Source organism: Trichomycterus rosablanca, chromosome 18 (genome assembly GCF_030014385.1).
Source record: "Trichomycterus rosablanca isolate fTriRos1 chromosome 18, fTriRos1.hap1, whole genome shotgun sequence".
NCBI lineage: Eukaryota > Metazoa > Chordata > Actinopteri > Siluriformes > Trichomycteridae > Trichomycterus > Trichomycterus rosablanca.
In genome coordinates this window covers 19,712,478-19,731,880 of record NC_086005.1, presented here as the reverse complement: position 1 = coordinate 19,731,880, position 19,403 = coordinate 19,712,478, and the positions used below count along the sequence as shown (strand labels likewise).

At 42.1% G+C, this 19,403-nt stretch overlaps 1 protein-coding gene across 1 annotated transcript in view; it reads right to left on the bottom strand.

The window, feature by feature from the left end:
- ttc28 (tetratricopeptide repeat domain 28) overlaps window positions 1-19,403 on the bottom strand; it is a 413,424-nt gene that overhangs the window by 37,609 nt on the left and 356,412 nt on the right. Inside the window, exons 8-11 of the mRNA XM_063013621.1 lie at window positions 18,842-19,365; window positions 14,085-14,194; window positions 7,430-7,559; window positions 5,440-5,658 (exon numbers count right to left, since the gene is read on the bottom strand). Of these exons, the coding sequence (XP_062869691.1) occupies window positions 5,440-5,658; window positions 7,430-7,559; window positions 14,085-14,194; window positions 18,842-19,365 (983 nt within the window). The remainder of the gene's footprint in view (window positions 1-5,439; window positions 5,659-7,429; window positions 7,560-14,084; window positions 14,195-18,841; window positions 19,366-19,403) is intronic.

Below are 19,403 nucleotides of genomic sequence, written 5' to 3'. Positions count from 1 at the left end.
ACTGTATATTAATAAAAGCAGGCAATGTAATCTTTTAAATGGCACCTTGTTTGCCGAGAATGGGGGTGGGTAGAAGGCCGAGGTTTAAGAATCACGGTACGCTGTTTAAAGGTCATATTTAAAATAAGATGCCGAAAAGATAGAGGTTCTAGAGTTGCCATTTATTAACAACGGTAATTCTTGAAATAACATTTAAAATGACTTAATTGCCCCTGAACTAAAAACTAAAAAAAAAATTCCTGGTAAAAAGCTCTTGGTCTCAAATCAACCACTACAGTGCAGAAGTAACAAAGCATGCGCCACAACAGCCATAAGCCAGAGTACCACTAAGAGGGGCCTAACAGTAGCAGCTTTGATGAGAGGATGGTACTTGGTCTTTATAGTCTGAAAACCACTCGCTCATTGCACCTCTATAATTATTACGCCATATTTAAAAATAATTAGCGGTAATAATACTATGTACTAGTGCAGTTGTATGTGGTTTGGGACACAGCCAAAATATCAAATTAAATTTCAAGCAATGCGATGTTCTGCAGCCCAAACACAGTTCAGTGATTAATTAAACAAACTCATTAGACCAGTAGTAATAAATCAAATAGTGAATAGTGAAGTCCCATAATAAACATAAAACACTGATCAGCCATAACTCCTACTATGTAGTTCTACAACTGACTGTAGTCCATCCATCTGTTTCTCTACATACGTTTTTACCCTGCTTTCACCCTGTTCTTCAATGGTCAGCACCCCCACAGGACCACTACAGAGCAGGTATTATTTAGGTAGTGGATCATCTTCTAGACCTTCATCAGTGGTCACAGGATGCTGCCCACAGGGCGCTGTTGGCTGGATATTTTTGGTTGGTGGAGTATTCTCAGTCCAGCAGTGACAGTAAGGTGTTTCAAAACTCCATCAGCACTGCTGTGTCTGATCTACTCATACCAGCACAACACACACTAACACACCACCACCATGTCTCAGTGTCACTGCAGTGCTGAGAGTGATCCACCACCCGAATAATACCTGCTCAGTAGTGGTCCTGTGGGGGTCCTGACCATTGAAGAACGGCATGAAAGGGGGCTAACAAAGCATGCAGAGAAACAGATGGACTACAGTCAGTAATTGTAGAACTACAAAGTGCTTCTATATGGTAAGTGGAGCTGATAAAATGGACAATGTGTGTAGAAACAAGGAGGTGGTTTTAATGTTATGGCTGATCGGTGTATGAAATTTAGAAGCAAGTCAGGGAAAATAAGACAGTACAACTGCATCTCAGAGCGAATAAGAGATTGTTAAAGTGTGAGCATGTGTCCACAGGTACTCAGATGTCTCCTTTAGCTGTGGTGTGTGTATCTGTGTGGTAATGTGAACGTGTGTGTGTGTGTGTATGTGTGTGTGTGTGTGTGTGTGAAGGAGACCGAGCGTGAGGAATAGGAAGGCAGGTGGCTCTGCCGCTTTGCGTTAATTCACAGCTTTTTACCAGTTACCACTGAACAGCAGGAAGTAGACGCTGAGCTGCAGGGAACAGAAGGTGTGAGGGACACGGCTGCTTCAGATTAAATGATGAGCCGTGTGTCATTGTGTGTATGTGTTAGATTAATTAGATTCATTCAGTTCATCCAATCATCCGTGTATCCACCCATTTACTCATCCATCCGTCCATCCGTCCATCCGTCCAGCCACCCATTAATGTGTTCATCCATCCATCCATCCATCCATCCATCCATCCATCCATTTCTCCATTTACATGTAGATCTATACATCCATTTATCAACCATCTACCCTTTATTCATCTCTATCTATTACAAGCCTTCTTCATCCTTCCATTCCCCCATTTACATGTTCATCTATACATCCATCCATCCATCCATCCAGCCAGCCAGTCAGCCATTTACATGTTCATCTATCCATCCATCTATCCATCCATCCATCCATCCATCCATCCATCCATCCATCCATCCACCCACTTACATGTCCATCTATACATCCATCCATCCATTTACTCATCCATCAGTCTGTTCTTTTAATCTATTTGTCTGTCCATGGATGGATGGATGGATGGATGGATGAACATGTAAATGAGTGAATAGGAGGATGGATGGATGGATGAGTAAATGGGTGGATAAGTAAATGGATAAAATCCATCCTTTGTTCTTTTCATACACCTAAGCCTATCCATCCAACCATCCTATTCCATCTATTTACTTATCCACCCATCCACCTATTTACATGTCCGTCTGTCCATCCATCCATATATCCATCCATCTACATATCCATCTATACATCCATTCTTACATACTGTTCCACCCATTCATCCATCTATCCATACATACATGCATACATCCTTCCATCCATTCACCCATTTGCAGTGGTGTTCAAAAAAACAGCAGTCCAACATCATTAACCTGATACCTGATGTTTTTAGTAGAAGAGATATTTCTACATAGCAAAAAATGTACTTGAAAGTGTAGTAATAAAACAAAACAAACCCAACAATTAGGACATGTATGCTGCTCATTCTGAGTAATCGAAGCATTGATTGAAAGGGGCTTGTTCAAAATAATAGCAGTGAGGAGTTCAATTGGTGAAGTCATTCATTCTGTAGAAGAACGGGTGTCAATTTTGGCCCTTATTTAAGATAGGAGGGTGGCAAATGTTGCACAGCTTGGTCATAGCGCATTTCCTTCTGAAATACTGGGTAAAATGGGTTGTTCCAGACATTGTTCTGATGAACAGCATACTTTGATTAAAAAGTTGATTGTAGAGGGAAAAACATACAGAGAAGTGCAGCAAATGATAGGCTGCTCAGCTAAAATTATCTCAAATGACTTGAAGTGACAACCAAAACCTGAAAGATGCGGAAGGAAGCGTGGAACTACTGTTCGAAAGGATCGAAGAATAGCCAAAATGGCAAAGGTTCAGCCAATGATCACCTCCAGAAAAATCAAGAAACATCTGAAGTTACCAGTGAGTACAGAAGATGATCAAGTGAAGCCAATTTACCAGCAAGAACTCCTTTGCAAAGTCCCGTTGTTAGGAAAAAGACATTTCCTGAATGGGTTCAAATTTGCCAAGGAACACATTGACTGGTCCAAAGAGAAATGGCTCAACATTTTGTGGACTGATGAAAGCAAAATTGTTCTTTTTGGGTCTAGTAGACTGTAGACAGTATGTCAGACGACCATCGAGCACTGAATTCAAGCCAAAGTTCACTGTGAAGACAGTAAAGCATGGTGGTACAAAATGATGATATGGGGATGTTTTTCATACCATGGTGTTATGCTTACTTATCACATACCAGGGATCATGGATCAATTTAAATATATCAGAATACTTGAGGAGATCATGCTGCCCTATGTCGAAGAAGAAATATCCTTAAAATGGGTGTTTCAACATGACAATGACCCAAAACATCTTGGTTACACACAAACAAGATTGAGGTAATAGAGTGGCCAGCACAATCCCCTGACTTCAATCTCATAGAGAACTTGTGGGCTGATATCTGAAACGCGTTTTTTTGAGGCAAAACCCAAAAATGCAGAAGAACTGTGGAATGTCGTCTAATCATCCTGGACTGGAATACAGTGGGGTCAAAAAAGTATTTAGTCAGCCACTGATTGTGCAGGTTCTCCTACTTAGACAGATGAGAGAGGTCTGTAATTTTCATCATAGGTACACTTCAACTATGAGAGACAAAATGAGAAAAAAAAATCCAGGAAATCACATTGTAGGATTTTTTAAGAATTTATTCGTAAATTATGGTGGAAAATAAGTATTTGGTCAATAACAAACAAGCAATATTTCTGGCTCTCACAGACCTGTAACTTCTTCTTTAAGAAGCTCTTCTGTCCTCCACTCGTTACCTGTATTAATGGCACCTGTTTGACCTCGTTATCTGTATAAAAGACACCTGTCCACAGGCTCAAACAGTCAGACTCTAAACTCAACCATGGCCAAGACCAAAGAGCTGTCGAAGGACACCAGGAAGAAAATTGTAGACCTGCACCAGGCTGGGAAGAGTGAATCTACAATAGGCAAGCAGGTTGGTGTGAATAAATCAACTGTGGGAACAATTGTAAGAAAATGGAAGACATACAAGACCATTGATAATCTCCCTTGGGGTCAAGATCTCATCCTGTGGGGTCAAAATGATCATGAGAACGGTGAGCAAAAATCCCAGAACTACACGAAGGGACCTGATGAATGACCTGCAGAGAGCTGGGACCAAAGTAACAAAGGGACCATCAGTAACACACTACGCCGAGAGGGACTCAAATCCTGCAGTGCCAGGCGTGTCCCCCTGCTTAAGCCAGTACATGTCCAGGCCAGTCTGAAGCTTGCCAGAGAGCATATGGATGATCCAGAAGAGGATTGGGAGAATATCATGTGGTCAGATGAAACCAAAATGGAACTTTTTTGGTAAAAACTCAACTCGTCGTGTTTGGAGGAAGAAGAAAAACCCAAGAACACCATACCTACTGTGAAGCATGGGGGTGGAAACATCATGCTTTGGGGCTGTTTTTCTGCAAAGGGGACAGGACGACTGATCCGTGTTAAGGGAAGAATGAACGGGGCCATGTATCATGAGATTTTAAGCCAAAACCTCCTTCCATCAGTGAGAGCATTGAAGATGGAACGTGGCTGGGTCTTCCAGCATGACAGTGATCCCAAACACACCGCTCGGGCAACGAAGGAGTGGCTCCGTAAAAAGCATTTCAAGGTCCTGGAGTGGCCTAGCCAGTCTCCAGACCTCACCCCATGGAAAATTTTTGGAGTCCGTGTTGCCCAGCGACAGCCCCAAAACATCACTGCTCTAGAGGAGATCTGCATGGAGGAATGGGCCAAAATACCAGCTACAGTGTGTGCAAACCTGGTGAAGACTTACAGGAAACGTTTGACCTCTGTCATTGCCAACAAAAGTTATGTTACAAAGTATTGAGTTGAACTTTTGTTATTGACCAAATACTTATTTTCCACCATAATTTACAAATAAATTCTTTAAAAATCCTACAATGTGATTTCCTGGATTTTTTTTTCTCATTTTGTCTCTCATAGTTGAAGTGTACCTATGATGAAAATTACAGACCTCTCTCATCTTTCTAAGTAGGAGAACCTGCACAATCAGTGGCTGACTAAATACTTTTTGGCCCCACTGTACCTGTTCAGAGGTGCCAGAAGTTCAATCAATCTATACATCCATCTATCCATCTATCCATCATCTACCCATCCATCAGACACTTTTAACCAAAGTGACAGAAATGTGTCTTGTTGAAAGCAATTGATAGTTAGGGACAGTGATCAAGAGTCCAGAGAGGCAAACTGGCACAGGTGTGGCTTGAACCAGTAACCTTCTGATTGCTAGTACCAATGTACTATCCATCTATCAACAAAACTCCATAAGTAAAAGCTACAAACCTAAGATCCTAACATCAGTTCACCTACCTGAACCGGGAGCAAGCAGCCAACTGTAAAGGTACCCAGCAGCCACTGAGTAGTACAGCACCAGGGCCCGCTGGCTGTTCACTGTATCCAGGATGTGCTCCACCGTGACAGGGGTGTACGGGTCCGAGTTCTGCTGGCCTGTCTGCCGCTCCACCAGCAGGTCAGCAAAAGCCCGTGTTCGGCCTCGTTCCGCCACTGCCAGCGCCTCGTCATGGTGACCTGAGATCAAAGGCAGACATAGTGACCCCTGCTGTTAAAAATAAAGAATCATTCTCCTGCGGCACATTCGATCCTCTTAATCTGTCCGAACTCGCTGACCCCGGGCATCTCTTTAAATGTTATCACAATATAATCACATCATCTAATGTATGTTATGGATGCCCTGGGAGTGGACGCCGCTGCAGCAGGTGCGCACGCTGCCAGGGTTGGATGCTTTCCCAGAAACAGAGCAACCCTTGTGGTCTCTGCACTGATACACAATGTGTGTATCAGTTAATCCTTAATCATAAAGGATTAGACGGTTTATTTAAACCAATTTATACAAAATATGGCTAAAAGTATGTGGACACCCTTTTTATTACACCTTAGTGAGAGTGTTTGTTTGTTTGTTTGATTAATTCTTAACGCCATGTCAGCTGCTATGGCTGTTATCATGTCTGGATAGTACAACCCCAAATCAGAAAAAGTTGGGACAGTATGGAAAATGCAAATAAAATAAAAATGCAGTGTTCCTTACATTTACTTTGACTTTTATTTGACAGTTTGAACACAAGATATTTCATGTTTTGTCTGCTCAACTTCATTTCATTTGTTAATATACCTCTATTCCTGCATTTCAGGCCTGCAACACATTCCAAAAAAAGTTGGGACGGGGGCAATTTCGGGCTAGTAATGAGGTGAAAAAACTAAATAATGATGTGATTCCAAACAGGTGATTGTAATCATGGTTTGGTACAAAAGCAGAATGCAGAAAAGGCTGAGTCTTTGATGAGCAAAGATGATCAGAGGATCTCCAGTTTGTCAACAAATGTGTGAGAAAATGATTGAAATGTTTAAAAACAATGTACCTCAAAGAAAGATTGGAAGGGATTTGCATATTTCTCCCTCTAGAGTGCATAATATCATTAAACCATTCAAGAATCGGGAGGAATTTCAGTGCATAAAGACCAAGGGCACAAGATTAAGCTGAACGCCCGTGATCTTCGATTGCTCAGACGACACTGCATCAAGAACCGTCACTCAACAATAGCTGATATAACCACATGGGTGAGGGATTACTTTGGCAAACCTTTGTCAAGCACTACAATACAGAGTTACATGCACAAATGCCACTTAAAACTTTACTGTGTAAAAAAGAAGCCTCATGTTAACCATGTCCAGAAGCGGCGTCGACTTCTCTGGGCTTGGAGGCATCTAAGAAGGAAAAAATGTTCACGGACGCCGTGTGCTCCGGACCAAAGATGGAAAGGACCATCCAGACTGTTATCAGCAACAAGTCCTAAAGCCAGGGTCTGTCATGGTATGGGGCTGTGTCAGTGCCCTTGGAAAAGGTCATTTACACTTCTGTGATGGCAGCATTAATGCAGGGTGGTAGGGTGGATCTCAGGGTGGTAGGCAGAACTTTATGTCATGGCCTAAGCTTTTTAGTTGCTTTAGTTTTTGATGATTGTGATGACTGCTGGCAGGTGTATAAAGTTAATAATTTATTATCAATAATTATTTAATTTATGTGCTGTTAATTATGTGACTCTTTCCTGTTGCCATATGATTGTGCCCATTTACATAAAGAAAGGTCCATAAAGTCATGATTTTTGTTTGTGTGGCGGATGAATCTTTTAAACTATCATAACTACCCCACTGACGAGAAACCTGATAAGTTTCAGCCATCGACCCTCCCCCTACAGACACACTGCCAACAGTGTGTGATAGAGTGCCAATCAACGCAGAATACCATTACAGAGAAAAAAACAAACAAACAAACAAGGCTTACCGAGGCTGACTAGAACTCTTTGGAGAGCCTGGTACGAAGAGGTCTGGAGGTCGAACAGGGAGAGTTTGTAGTCGGTGCTGTGCTGAGCTTCATGCCGAATGGTCTCAAACAAAGCAGAGGCACGGTACAGCTGGAAGAGGAGAGAAGTTGGGATTTAGTGACCAGAACACATGATTTCATAATAGTAATAGTAACTATAATAATAATAAAAACATTTAATGACAGCCCATGAGCTGTGGGTAGGGGTATTGTCTTCCTAGAAGAGACCACTCCCAGCAGGGGCTCTCCCGTTGTAATATAATTGGGTTGGGATTTAGTGACCACAACACATTATTCCATAAAACTACTACTAATAATAATAATAACAATAACAATAATAATAAAATAACAATAATAGTAATAATAATAATAATAATAAAAATAATTATAATAAAACAATAATAAAATAATAATAATAAACATTAAATGACAGCCCATTGACTGTGGGTAGGGGTATTGTCATCATAGAAAAGACCACTCCCACCAGGGGATCTCCTGCTGTATTATAATTGTGTTGGGATTTAGTGACCACAACACATGATTGCAAAATAATAATAATAATAATAATAAAAATAATAATAATAAAAATTATAATAATAACAATAATAATAAAATAATAATAATAAAAATAATTATTAATAATAAAAATAATAACAATAATAATAAATAAATAATAACAATAACAAAAATAATAAATAATAATAATTATTAATAATAATAATAATAATAATAAAGAAATAATAACAATAATAACAATAATAAAACATTCAATAACAGCCCATTGACTGTGGGTAGGGGTATTGTCATCCTAGAAGAGACCACACCCACCAGGGGATCTCCTGCTGTATTATAATTGTGTTGGGATTTAGTGACCACAACACATTATTCCATAATAATAATAATAATAATAATAATAATAATAATAATAATAAAAACATTCAATGACAGCCCATGAACTGTGGGTAAGGGTATTGTCATTCTAGTAGAGACCACTCACACTAGTGCAGCTTTAACAGTCTTCACTCTTCTGAGAAGGCTTATCACCAGATGTTGGGGTGTGTCTGTGAACATTTGTGCCCATACATTTAAAAAAGCCAATAGTGAGGACTGAAGTCAATGTTGTAATCTGCCAGGTGGCGCAACGGAATAATCCGCTAGCACACCAGAGCTGAGATTCTGAACTCCTGGGTTAGAATCTCGACTCTGCTACCAGTCAGCTGGGCGCCCGCCAGCAGGCACACTTGGCTAATGCCTGCAGCAGATAAAATTGGCCTGACAAAGGGATGGGGTTATCAACGCTGTGTAAGTGTAAGGACCTTGGGCGCCTGTACAGAAAGTGGAGGAGCAGAGATCCGAGCGTGGCTCTCCGTACGCAAGGCCGACCTCACACGCAAATCGACCAAAGTAGTCGATAGTAGTGGGTGAATAAGAAGGGATTGGAGGACTGCACACACATCAGGGGGAGGGTGTGTCAGGTAAATATAGACCCTCCTTGGACGCCATCAGGGTCCCTAGCAGCAAAATGGCTATGCTAAAGCTGGAATTCCTTTACACCAAGCTCATCAAACCCTGTCTTTACAGGCATTCCAATGTTGGAATGTGAAGGAGCCTTCCTAGAGCTGTTGCTTCAAAGTTGGAGGCATATAATTAACTTTATACCCCTAAACTCAGACGTATAGTGTACATTTATATATACCAAATGTGGACACACAATCTGTGGATAATGAGCATTAGTCCTGTTTCTTACAACAAACAGCAGGGGGCATTAGACCTCTATAACAGGAAGCTCACGTTCCCATGTTGCAACAGGTTTTCTGCAGCAAGGGAAGGTCCTCTTCCTCTCAGTCGGGGTCTTTTCCGTTTCCCCCTCCGTTCAAGATAACATATTAAATGTCTCACTTCCTTCTCATAACGGTGAACAAAGGCCGACTGTCGATCCGGGCAGCGGGTTAAACGTGCAAGTTAGGTTTTTAAAGGGAAGGAAGTTAGAGTGAGACATAGACGACTGTTTGTTTGTGCTTTCTCAGCCTGTTTCTCATTTCGCTGATGAATAAAGAGGGTTTGTATGGTGTGAATGCTGCACTATTACTCAATAACGCTTCAGTCAGACAGGCAGAGACGCCACATGTACTCACACGCGAGAGCAGTGCATGTTAAAGAATCTGTGTGTGTGTGTGTATCCAGTAAAACCACCTCCGGGTTTCTACACACACTGTCCATTTTATCAGCTCCACTTACTATATAGGAGCACTTTATAATTCTACAATTACTGACTGTAGTCCATTTGTTTCTCTGCATACCTTTTTAGCCTGCTTTCACCTGTTCTTCAATGGTCAGGACCCCCACAGGACCACCACAGAGCAGGTATTATTTAGGCGGTAGATCATTCTCAGCATTGCGTTGACAATGACATGGTGGTGGTGTGCTGCTGTTTGAGTTGGTCATCTTCTAGACCTTCATCAGTGGTCACAGGACGCTGCCCACGGGCGCTGTTGGCTTGATATTCTTGGTTGATGGACTAGCAGTCCAGCAGTGACAGTAAGGTGTTTTAAAACATCAGCATTGCTGTGTCTTATCCACTCATACCAGCACAACACACACTAACACACTAACACACCACCTCCATGTCAGTGTCACTGCAGTGCTGAGAATGATCCACCACCCAAATAATACCTACTCTGTAGTGGTTCTGGGAGAGACCTGACCATTGAAGAACAGCATGAAAAGGGGGCTAACAAAGCATGCAGAGAAATAGATGGACTACAGTCAGTAATTGTAGAACTACAAAGTGCTTCTATATGGTAAGTGGAGCTGATGAAATGGACAGTGTGTGTAGAAACCAGGAGGTGTCGCACGTAAGTTGCACACACAGACTCAACTCGGACTTGTTTCCAATGACTCAGACTTGACTCATGACTCGCAAAAAAAAATGACTCACAACAAGAGTCCCTAGCGTCAGCATGTGTTAACATTAGTTACGTGTGACAATTATATATTTATATATTAGGGCTGTCAAACGATAAAAAATTTTTATCGCGATTAATCTCAGAATTTCATATAGTTAATCGCGATTAATCACATTACAAAAAATCTGTGTAAATGTTATAGAAAATAAGGATTTTTAAGTGAAATGTTACAATTAAAATGGTGAACACATTTTATGCTAAATGTACTGATGTTAAAAACTGCTGGGACAAGAGAAAACTGTAAGGCAGTTTTATTCACTCACATACTAGGCAGTAATACTATCCAGCAGAGACCCTTGACTTCATATATACTGTACAGTATGTCAGATTGTAGGTTAGAATTTCTCCATCAGCAAACATTGTAGATCAGCGGTGCTTCAGGTGGGATAAGGCGTAGTTATTGTAACAGACTTTTCTGTGGTTGTATTGTGACAATGGTTTGATGGACGTTTCTACACGAAGTGAGTGTGTTTTGACCCTTTGGGGCTTCCATAGTCAGTCTTAATGAGAGATGCCGTGCACGGTCAAGTCTCAACATGAACTACGGATGACTCGCAGAGCCAAATAGAATTTGCGTTAACGGCACTATTTTTTAAAATCGCGTTAAATTGAGATCGCGTTAATGCGTTATCGCGTTAACTTCGACAGCCCTAATATATATATATATATATATATATATTCTGCTCTCTAATGACGCTCCGGCTGTCTTAAATGTTACAGCCAGCTTCCGGCGTAGTGATGAAGCGTCGCTTCCTACTCCCTACACAGTTTGAAGTTCACTTCATTTGAACATTTTTGTTACCTTTGGATTGAAATCTCACTTCAAATGGTGGAATACCCTACGTAGTGCACTTCACAGGAACAACTGGGGTGAATGGGACGCTCCTACAGAATTGGCGCTAATGGTTGAAAGACCGCTTTCTGAACCAATCAGACCTTCTGATTTGAATTTTTAGTAAGAAATGCTGTTATTTGCATTTATTCAGTTTGCGTCACACAGATGATTGTCAATGAAACGCTTGATTGGCTTTCTAACGAGTTAGTGTTTTACTTCACAACCGGGAAAAGTTTGGAGGTTTTTTGGAGCACAAATTTATAAAATAATGGATTATATTCCTAATGGGACAACACACGGTTCTACATTTAATAGCATCTGGAAGAACATAAGCTAAGGTAAGCAGTGGTTATGATTTTTTTTGCTGTGTTTTGGATTTTGGCCGCTGTGTCGTGATTTATCGAGCGCTTTTGTTTTGCAATGAAAACAAAACGTATCAGTTTAAGCTTTTAACTGGTACCTTCTTGTTACGGAAATTACATTCATTTGCACAATGACTAGGAAAGTAAAGGCACTAAGTAAAACAGCTAAATACAGTCGGACTCTAGCCTAAAGACTTGTGACTTGACTCTGACTTGTATTTTGTGACTTGTAAACATCTCTGGTGTGTGTGTGTGTGTGTCTGTACATCCAGGACAGTGAATATTGGTAATTATGCATTAAACATGTTTGTACATTACATGCATGTGTGCTAATGTGAGGCAACACAAAACGAAAGTAGGTTTGTATTTGTGAGTGTATGTGTGTGTGTGTGTGTGCACTGCAAGACTGGAATGCAGTGTTCCTTTTTGGAATCGGCCAAGGCTGGCCTGCAATCAATTAAGAGTGGAATGCTTCAGCAGCACACGAGCCCACTCGTACACACACACACACACTCACGCTGCCTACAATCTGCACGGGTTCAACCCAGAGCTATTCGTCTGTCCCAACCAAAACACACACACACACATATCAAAATAAATCAAGGGGGAGGGAGAGCAGCCAGCTGTATGGTTACACTATATGACATGCAATTCTAAAAGCGGGCAAAGTATTACGGAGCTGTGCACCCCCACCCCCTTCTCCTACACGTTGTGGCTATAACGGCCTCCAATCTCGTGTTTTTTGAAGATCTGGGATGGAGCAGCGGTTTAATGCGCTAGCCTACTACTGCTGAGATCTCAAGCTGTTAAGCTCTCTACATAGCCAGTGTGGAGTCTGCAGCAGCAGAGAGCTGTGGTTTCGAATACATCGTATCGATTCTCAACTTTGCCATCCGGCTGGGTTGGTCGGCCACATAAACAACGTTTGGCTGTTGTTCATCCAGGGAAGGGAGCAGATGCACATGTGTCGGAGGGGGCATGTGTCAGTTCGCTTTCCTCAATCAGCGCAGGGGTCAGCACCAGTAAATATATATATATATATATATATGTAATTAGTTTAATTAAATTATTAAATTGAAAAAAATTTTACGTTATTGAAATATTATTAAAATGAATAATTATTTTTTTACATAATATAAATATTATTAAATGTAATAGTTTTTTTACATAATTTTAATAGTATTAATGTATATTATATAATTATAATGTAATAATTATGTTTTTTTAACTATTTTTTACAAAATTTTAATATTAAATTGAATATTTTTTTACATAATTTAAATATTATTAAATTGATTATTTTTTTACATAATTTAAATATTATTAATTTGAATAATTATTTTTAAAAATAATTTAAATATTAATAAATGTAATTTTTTTTACATAATTTAAATTTTATTACATTGAATAAATTTTTTACATAATTTCCATATTACATTAAATAATTAATTTATTAAATAATTTAAATAAATATATAAAAAAGTAACTGATGTATTTACATATTGATTTTTATACCTGTTATCAATATGTGTGAGTAAAACGCCTGAACTCAATCATTTGGAGGGGTGTCCACATACATTTTTTAAACTGAAGAGCGTATGCAGTATTCAGCGGATGTCTCAGCTGGGCCTTCAAGTTCCTCTCTAAGTGACGGCCCTCTGTGCAGCAGCAAACGGTCAAGCTGTTCCTTTCTGACAGGACTGTTTAATTGACGAGCTAGGCTTAATGATTATATGAGCACATTACTTTCTTACCCCCAGAGGCACTCGGCGCATGAGTAACTACACCGTCATCGACACATGTGCATCGCTACTCCAAAACAAAGAATGTCATCACAGCCAAAATACATAATTCACAGTCTTCAACCATCCTCCCAGAGGAGCGCTTTCCACGAGCGCTAGGCATGTGTACACGATTGCAGAGCCAGCATTGCTCCATCTGGCTTCCCAAATTGAAACCAAAGCGGCCCGAAAGCAATCTCGACCTCTGCACGGACCCCTTTTGACCATCTGACATCCAAAGCAAAACAGCAAGAAAGCAATTCTAAAAAGCTTCGGCGGAATAAGAGAGGCTACCGAAGTCGTAGCGGGTCAAGTTAATGTGAAGTTGGGTATATTTGTGAGAAGGGAATTGAGAACGGGTCAGGGTAGAAGGTTTTGGAGCAAAAAAGTGAAGCAGACCCCTAAATAATGGGCTTTCAGGAAATTCTAGCTCTGCGCCTGCATCCAAAGCACTGGATCAATTAGGGAGTAAACGGAGTGGGAGGATATGGGGCAGCTTGTCTTTCTGCTTGTCAGACTCGGGCTCTGTGTGTGTCTGTTAAGATGATGGCACTGCTGGAGACGACGGCGGGTCAGAGCAGACACACGCAGGCGTTCGGACTACAGATTATCCTGGGAGCTTCTCGACTCGAGTCAGTGGAGCAGAGAAATCGATGTGGGGTGTGTACGTACCTGGTGCTGGGCTTCCTCCAGGTTACCGCTGGCCCACAGTGAGAGGCCCAGACGGTGACGGATTTTGGCCTCATCTTCACGCCGGCCCAGCTGCTCCGCCAGACGCAGACCTGCGAGACAGACAGACGGTGAGACGGTAAGACTCGGTCCCCTAAAAATGTTGCTAAATATTGACATGACTTGATTTGTACTTAAACGTGTAAATATGTGCTTTAAATTCTACAGTAAATTACAGCCGTCAAGTCGTCTCAATTAGCACCTGTCCAGTATGTACAAACACATCTACAAACAACTGTCAAACTGTCAAAACGTGTGTTATAATACTTCATATTTGTAGTTTTATGGACCAGCTAAAATTTACACCGATCAGCCATAACATTAAAACCACCTCTGTGTCAATTACTGACTGTAGTCCATCTGTTTCTCTACATACTTTGTTAGCCCTCTTTTATGCCGTTCTTCAATGGTCAGGACTCTCCTAGGACAACCACAGAGCAGGTATTATTTGGGTGGTGGATCATTCTCAGCACTGCATTGACATTGTGGTGGTGTGTTAGTGTGTGTTGAAAGTATCGCTTTGAGACTCGGATCGGATCGGGATCAAAATTAATGATCGGGAACAAAAAAACGTGATCGGGACATCCCTAGTTGAAGGCTTTTGTAGAACGGACGCGTGTCTGTTTGTTGAATAAATCAATAGACGATCGAAGCGGATGAGGCGTACATCATCTACCTCAGTAAAAGTGTACACACGGATGCAGTGAGCAGCAGACAGCGTGTGTAGACAGATAGCGTAGCACTGCAGATCAAATACAGATTAAATAAAGCTGCTCGGCTTTCTTATCTATCGGCCTTTCTTACAAGTAGCGTTTCCAAGGAGAGCTGCCCTAGCAACCTAGAAACGCTACGTTAGACATTCTAGCCGCGGGGAAACCACGTTCTGAAAATCACAAACATGCGTTCACGTTTACTCACCAAACACGGGAGTCCATGCTGTAGACTAAAGTACACACAAATGTGTACACACACACAAGCACTTCATCGTTTTGAAAGCACGCAAATGTACACTGATCAGCCATAACATTAAAACCACCTCCTTGTTTCTACACACACTATGCATCAGCTCTACTTACCATATAGAAGCACTTTGTAGTTCTACAATTACTGACTGTAGTCTATCTGTTTGGTCAGGACTCTCTCAGGACCACTACAGAGCAGGTGGTGGGTCATTCTAAGCACTGCAGTGACACTGACATGGTGGTGGTGTGTTAGTGTGTGTTGTGCTGGTATGAGTGGATCAGACTTAGCAGTGCTGATGGGAGTTTTTAAACACCTCACTGTCACTGCTGGACTGAGAACAGTCCACCAACCAAATATATCCAGCCAAAAGCGCCCCGTGGGCAGCCTCCTGTGTCCACTGATGAATGTTTAGAAGACGGCCAACGGAAACAGCAGCAATAGATGAGCGATCGTCTCTGACTTTACATCTACAAGGTGGACCAACTAGGTAGGACTGTCTAATAGAGTGGACAGTGAGTGGACACGGTATTTAAAAGCTCCAGCAGCGCTGCTGTGTCTTATCCACTCATACCAGCACAACACACACTAACACCACCACCACCATGTCAGTGTCACCACCTAAATAATACCTGCTCTGTGAACAGGGTGAAAGCAGGCTAAAAAGGTATGTAGAGAAACAGACGGACTACAGTCAGTAATTGTAGAACTGCAAAGTGCTTCTATATGGTAAGTGGAGCTGATAAAATGGACAGTGAGTGTAGAAACAAAGAGGTGGTTTTAATGTTATGCCTGATCGTGTAAATATTTGCAGGCTAAGCCAGAGCTAACCCAGGTCTAACAGGTCTTACATAAACACAAAGATCAATTCATTGGCAGTTTGTTAGCTGTGTGCATTGCTAAGCTAGTGTTAGCTAGCTAAGCTACCTTGGCCATAAAATATACAGTCACAATTTTAAATATAGGCTAAATTTTGACTCCCTGCTTCCCTTTTGCTCTCCTTAATTTGGCATGAATGGGCTTCCACAATGAAGCATGAAGCATAACTGCTTTAAATACAGCTGCTGTCTTTGACACGTACACATACACCCACTCATCCCTTCACACTGGGCCATCCCCAAACTGTTCCCACAAAGTTGCATGAAATTGTCCAAAATCTCTTGGTATGCTGAAGCATTAAGAGTTCCTTTCACTGGAACTAAGGGGCCGAGCCCGACTCCTGAAAAACAACCCCACACCAAACTTTACACTTGGCACAATGCAGTCAGACAAGTACCGTTCTCCTGGCAACCGCCAAACCCAGACTCGTCCATCGGATTGCCAGACAGAGAAGCGTGATTCGTCACTCCAGAGAACACGTCTCCACTGCTCTAGAGTCCAGTGGTGGCGTGCTTTACACCACTGCATCCGACGCTTTGCATTGCGCTTGGTGATGTAAGGCTTGGATGCAGCTGCTCGGCCATGGAAACCCATTCCATGAAGCTCTCTACGCACTGTTCTTGAGCTAATCTGAAGGCCACATGAAGTTTGGAGGTCTGTATTGACTGCAGTTGTTGCACAGGTGGCATCCTATCGCAGTGCCACGCTGGAATTCACTGAGCTCCTGAGAGCGACCCATTCTTTCACAAATGTTTGTAGAAGCAGTCTGCATGCCTAGGTGCTTGGTTTTATACACCTGTGGCCATGGAAGTGATTGGAACACCTGAATTCAATGATTTGGATGGGTGAGTGAATATTTTTGGCAATATAGGGTGTGTTCGAAAACCTAGGGAGCTGCCTTGCTGTCTACATAGGCAGCTGACTTAGTAGAGAGGATTCTAATAAGTTAGTGACTTAAAAGGCAGGTTATTCGAACGCACTACTTAGATAGCGATTCCATCGGGTTTAGCACGGTTAAATTTCCTGACAAGCCCGAACTTGCAAATAAAAACACTCGGTACAAGTTTATACAAGTTAAAAATCAGTAATATTTTATTTACGTTTGAAAATAACTCGTTTCTCCGCCCCGTCAGCCATGAATGCTGGGATTGTCTTGATTAAGGCAGCGTTCGAAGCTCACTCGTTCTTGAGCCAAAATAACATTGAAATAATAAGATGCCTCAGAAGTGTGGATTTTAAGGCATCTAGGATTTCGAACAGCCTTCTTCTCGGGAGCGCGCACAGGATGACGTAAAATGCTGCCTATGTAGACAGCACACTAGCTTTTCGAACACACCCATAGTGTATGTCGTGAAATAGATAAATATCAATCTTAAAAAACAAAGCTACAAGGCCCAGCACCCTGCACAGCATAAGTTTTCTCTGCTCCTAACACACATTTTTGACAGGCTTGAGGCTTGATAATTAGAAAAGTTGAAACTCCACCACAGTGTTGGAGTTCAGGCCTCCAGGACCAGAGCTAAAAACCCCTGGCATAAGGTGAGGTAAATTGCCTGAATTAAATTAGAACATCAAACAATCATTTCAATTATGAGTACCAAACAAGCATCTGCAACCCATATGAAGGTCATATCCACATCTCCCCTATGGAACATTCAAAACACAACACAAGGTTCCAGGTCAAGTATTTCTTGCTGAATTAATGTTGTGAAACCAAAATGTACATTTGTGCCAACCTATACACCTTACAAAGACACAGGGTAAAGAAATACTCCAGCATTTTCAATCCAATCTACAGCTTCTGCAGCATATAGGCAATTATCATAGACAGTATATTCAACATTCAACCCAACACGCCTGACATGGACTTGTGAGCAGATCTAGGCTCTGCTACCGGCAGGCTGGGCGCTTATACGGACAATGACTGGCTTATCTGAGAGCGGGTCTGCCTCATAACTGCTGCAATTATGGATAATGAAGACTGGTGCGTGACTCTCCGTGCACGATACGGATCTCCATATTAACCCACCTCTTGTAGGTGATGGCCCACCACTAGAGCAGACAGCAGAGACCAGAGGTTGCAATTGTAAATTGGCAATGAAACCCAGTTGACCTTTATCCCTCAGGTACAGACAACTGCGCCTGTTTGGACACCTGGCTAGGTCGGTAGCACATCTAAGATTTAAACTCTAATTTCATTAAGTGGAGTTAAAGCTAATTTCTGTGCCCACATAAGTAAGTCTAGTCTGGCTGCCTTTATAAACGCTACATGAAACTGTGGTTTCTTGCCAAGGCTGGAAAAATGTGTCTGGATTTTCACATGTAATCTAAGAATCACCAAAAGCAGGTCTGTCATAAATAACAAAGCTATTGGAAGCAACATGGGTGACTTGGGATTGTCCACAGTCAAGCAAGTATTACATTACAGTGTCTACAACCAGCTCTAATTATTCATAACCAATGAATGTGAGTTATAAAATAAAAAAACAGTGATATTTTGGGGGAAACTACAGACACTCAACTGCGATCCCCAGGCGGGGCAGTCCGGGTCTTTTCTGTGTGGAGTTTGCATGTTCTCCCCGTGTCTGCGTGGGTTTCCTCCGGGAGCTCTGGTTTCCTCCCACAGTCCAAAAACATGCAGCCAGGTTAATTGGAGACACTGAATTGCCCTATAGGCGAATGGGTGTGTGTATGTGTGGACTGGAGGCCCCGTCCAGGGTCTTACTGTGTGCCTTGCGCCCATTGAAAAGCTGGGATAGGCTCCAGATACTACAAACGGCAAAATTCCTAATAACTGCACTCAATGGGAATCAAGGGCCACTAGGTGGTGGCTTTTTGGAAAGCTGATGGTAGATACCTACCTTCCTGCAGGTACATGACAGCCTGTGAGTAGTTTTGCAGGGCATGATGAGTGCGACCCAGACTGCTGTAGGCTTGTGTCTTGGCAACCAGGTCGTTGGTCTGTGCTGCGATGCTCAGGTGCTGCTCCTGATACACCACCGCTCGCTCGAAGTTGCACAGAGATTCATAGGTGAGGCCCAGGTTTCCGTAGGCCCGTCCTTGACAGCCTGCGTTTCCGGTCTCTTCTCCGATCTGTAGGTCCCGCTGATGGAACTGCAGCGCTGTCTCATACTCGCCCATGAGCTGGTAAACAGAACCCAGGCCACAGCTGGCCTGGCCTTCCAGGAGCTGATCGGAGGTGTCACGGGCGATAGCCAGTTGTCGCTCCAGGCATGAGATGGCCTGTTCGTAGTTGCCCAGCTGGCTGTGGAGGCTGCCCAGCTCGCCATAAGCCTGTGCCTTGTTGTTGCACCCGCCAAGCTCATGGGCCACCACCAGACGTTTCTCAAAGCAGACAAGTGATTGCTGCAGGTTGCCCATAGCCCTGAGGGAAAAAGAGGAGCACAGCATTCATCCATAACT